Source organism: Rhagoletis pomonella, unplaced genomic scaffold (assembly GCF_013731165.1).
Source record: "Rhagoletis pomonella isolate Grant_MI unplaced genomic scaffold, Rhpom_1.0 Rhpom_scaffold_00128, whole genome shotgun sequence".
Taxonomy (NCBI): Eukaryota; Metazoa; Arthropoda; class Insecta; order Diptera; family Tephritidae; genus Rhagoletis; species Rhagoletis pomonella.
This window is the reverse complement of record NW_023458682.1, coordinates 171,839-173,177: the sequence shown is the minus strand read 5'-3', so window position 1 is coordinate 173,177 and position 1,339 is coordinate 171,839. Positions and strand designations below refer to the sequence as shown.

The window sequence follows — 1,339 nt, the reverse complement described above, 5'->3', positions numbered from 1 at the left end:
TGGCATCTTTTTCGTGATTTCTTCCGCTGTGCATTGGCGACTGCTAGCTTAATAATTTCGAGCCCCTACTAAATTTAGTTCCGGCTGCGCCCATGGCCCGAAATGTATGTGTACGTTCATTAATGCAAACATTTTATAGTTTATTACTTACATCATTCAAACAATTACAGATATTTGGAGTAGGAGCTTTTGGTGGAAACACCCATTTAGTGTTGATTGGATTAATGTCTGAGGGCATAATAACGTTCGCCATTTGAATTCCGCTGGTTCTTACAAAAGAAACGCGCTTGTGCTCGACAAACATGTTTTTCTCGAGGCTAAAACCACGCGCAATATTGTCATTAGATGAGACATCCCATGTATTTGGGATCTGTCCATGTTGACAGGTGCAGTTGTAGTTAGCTAGAGTTCGATCGAAGTTCATGTCCAGTCTGGCTGCCTTTTCTTGTATGATTGGTGAAGGCGTATCATCACGTTTACGTAATTTATTGCGAACGCAGCGCATTGTCATAAAATTTTCAGTACCACCAAACATTTTGCAACACAAGCACAATTATACCAGCATGGGGTCATACAGAAAGAGTACTGTATTTAATGCGCAGGCATACAAATGTACATATGTGCGTATGTGCACTAGTATCTTTTTATTACGAGCTAATTTAAGCGTCGCACATGACTAGAAAATTTATCGATTTTCTACCACTGTATACATAAAAACACTAACATGCGTATGTATAGACACGTAAATATTATTACTTAGTTTGACGAGAAGAGCCAGCGTTAACTATAGGCCACGAGGTAGTACATTGTATTAGTGATAAAATGTCATTTTATGTTCAGGAATGCTATTTATTTGTTTAATTAAGTAGCCACAAACGATTATTTAGTGTTCATTCGTAATAAACTTTAAGTATACATACACATAGTATACATACATATATATCTACTTGGTTATTTCACTTTAACGATTCGACGTCACACACTTAACCGACGAAATGCAAACCTAACGCCGTTCTTATGCCATATCACTTCAATTACTAGCCATGGCAAAATATGTACATAAAAGCATATGTGAAGCCATTTACGCTGTGAACAACCTTTCCCTTTCTTTTAAATGTATTTCGTATACCGAAGATCACCAATGGTATTATGCTAGGTAGTATGAATTGAGAGCAGTAGTGAAAGCAGGACAGATCCATTACGGTGTATACATCCAACGTGTATATACATACATACATACGTATGTATGGTTGTAGCCCAGTCAGACGTGGCATTAGTTGTGTTTTCGTATTCTCCAGCAAAAAGTATCCAGTAACTTGCCAGTAACCAAATTTCGGAG

The 1,339-nt window shown here is 37.6% G+C and overlaps 1 protein-coding gene across 1 annotated transcript; it reads right to left on the bottom strand.

The window, feature by feature from the left end:
* Positions 1-151: 151 nt before the first annotated feature.
* On the bottom strand, positions 152-1,202 carry LOC118750072 (the record flags this gene model as incomplete). Its single annotated transcript, XM_036484801.1, is given in 2 exon segments — positions 152-845; positions 936-1,202. A coding segment is annotated over 1 exon segment (384 nt), but the record flags the coding sequence as incomplete, so codon positions are not given.
* Between the last annotated feature and the right edge of the window lie 137 nt (positions 1,203-1,339).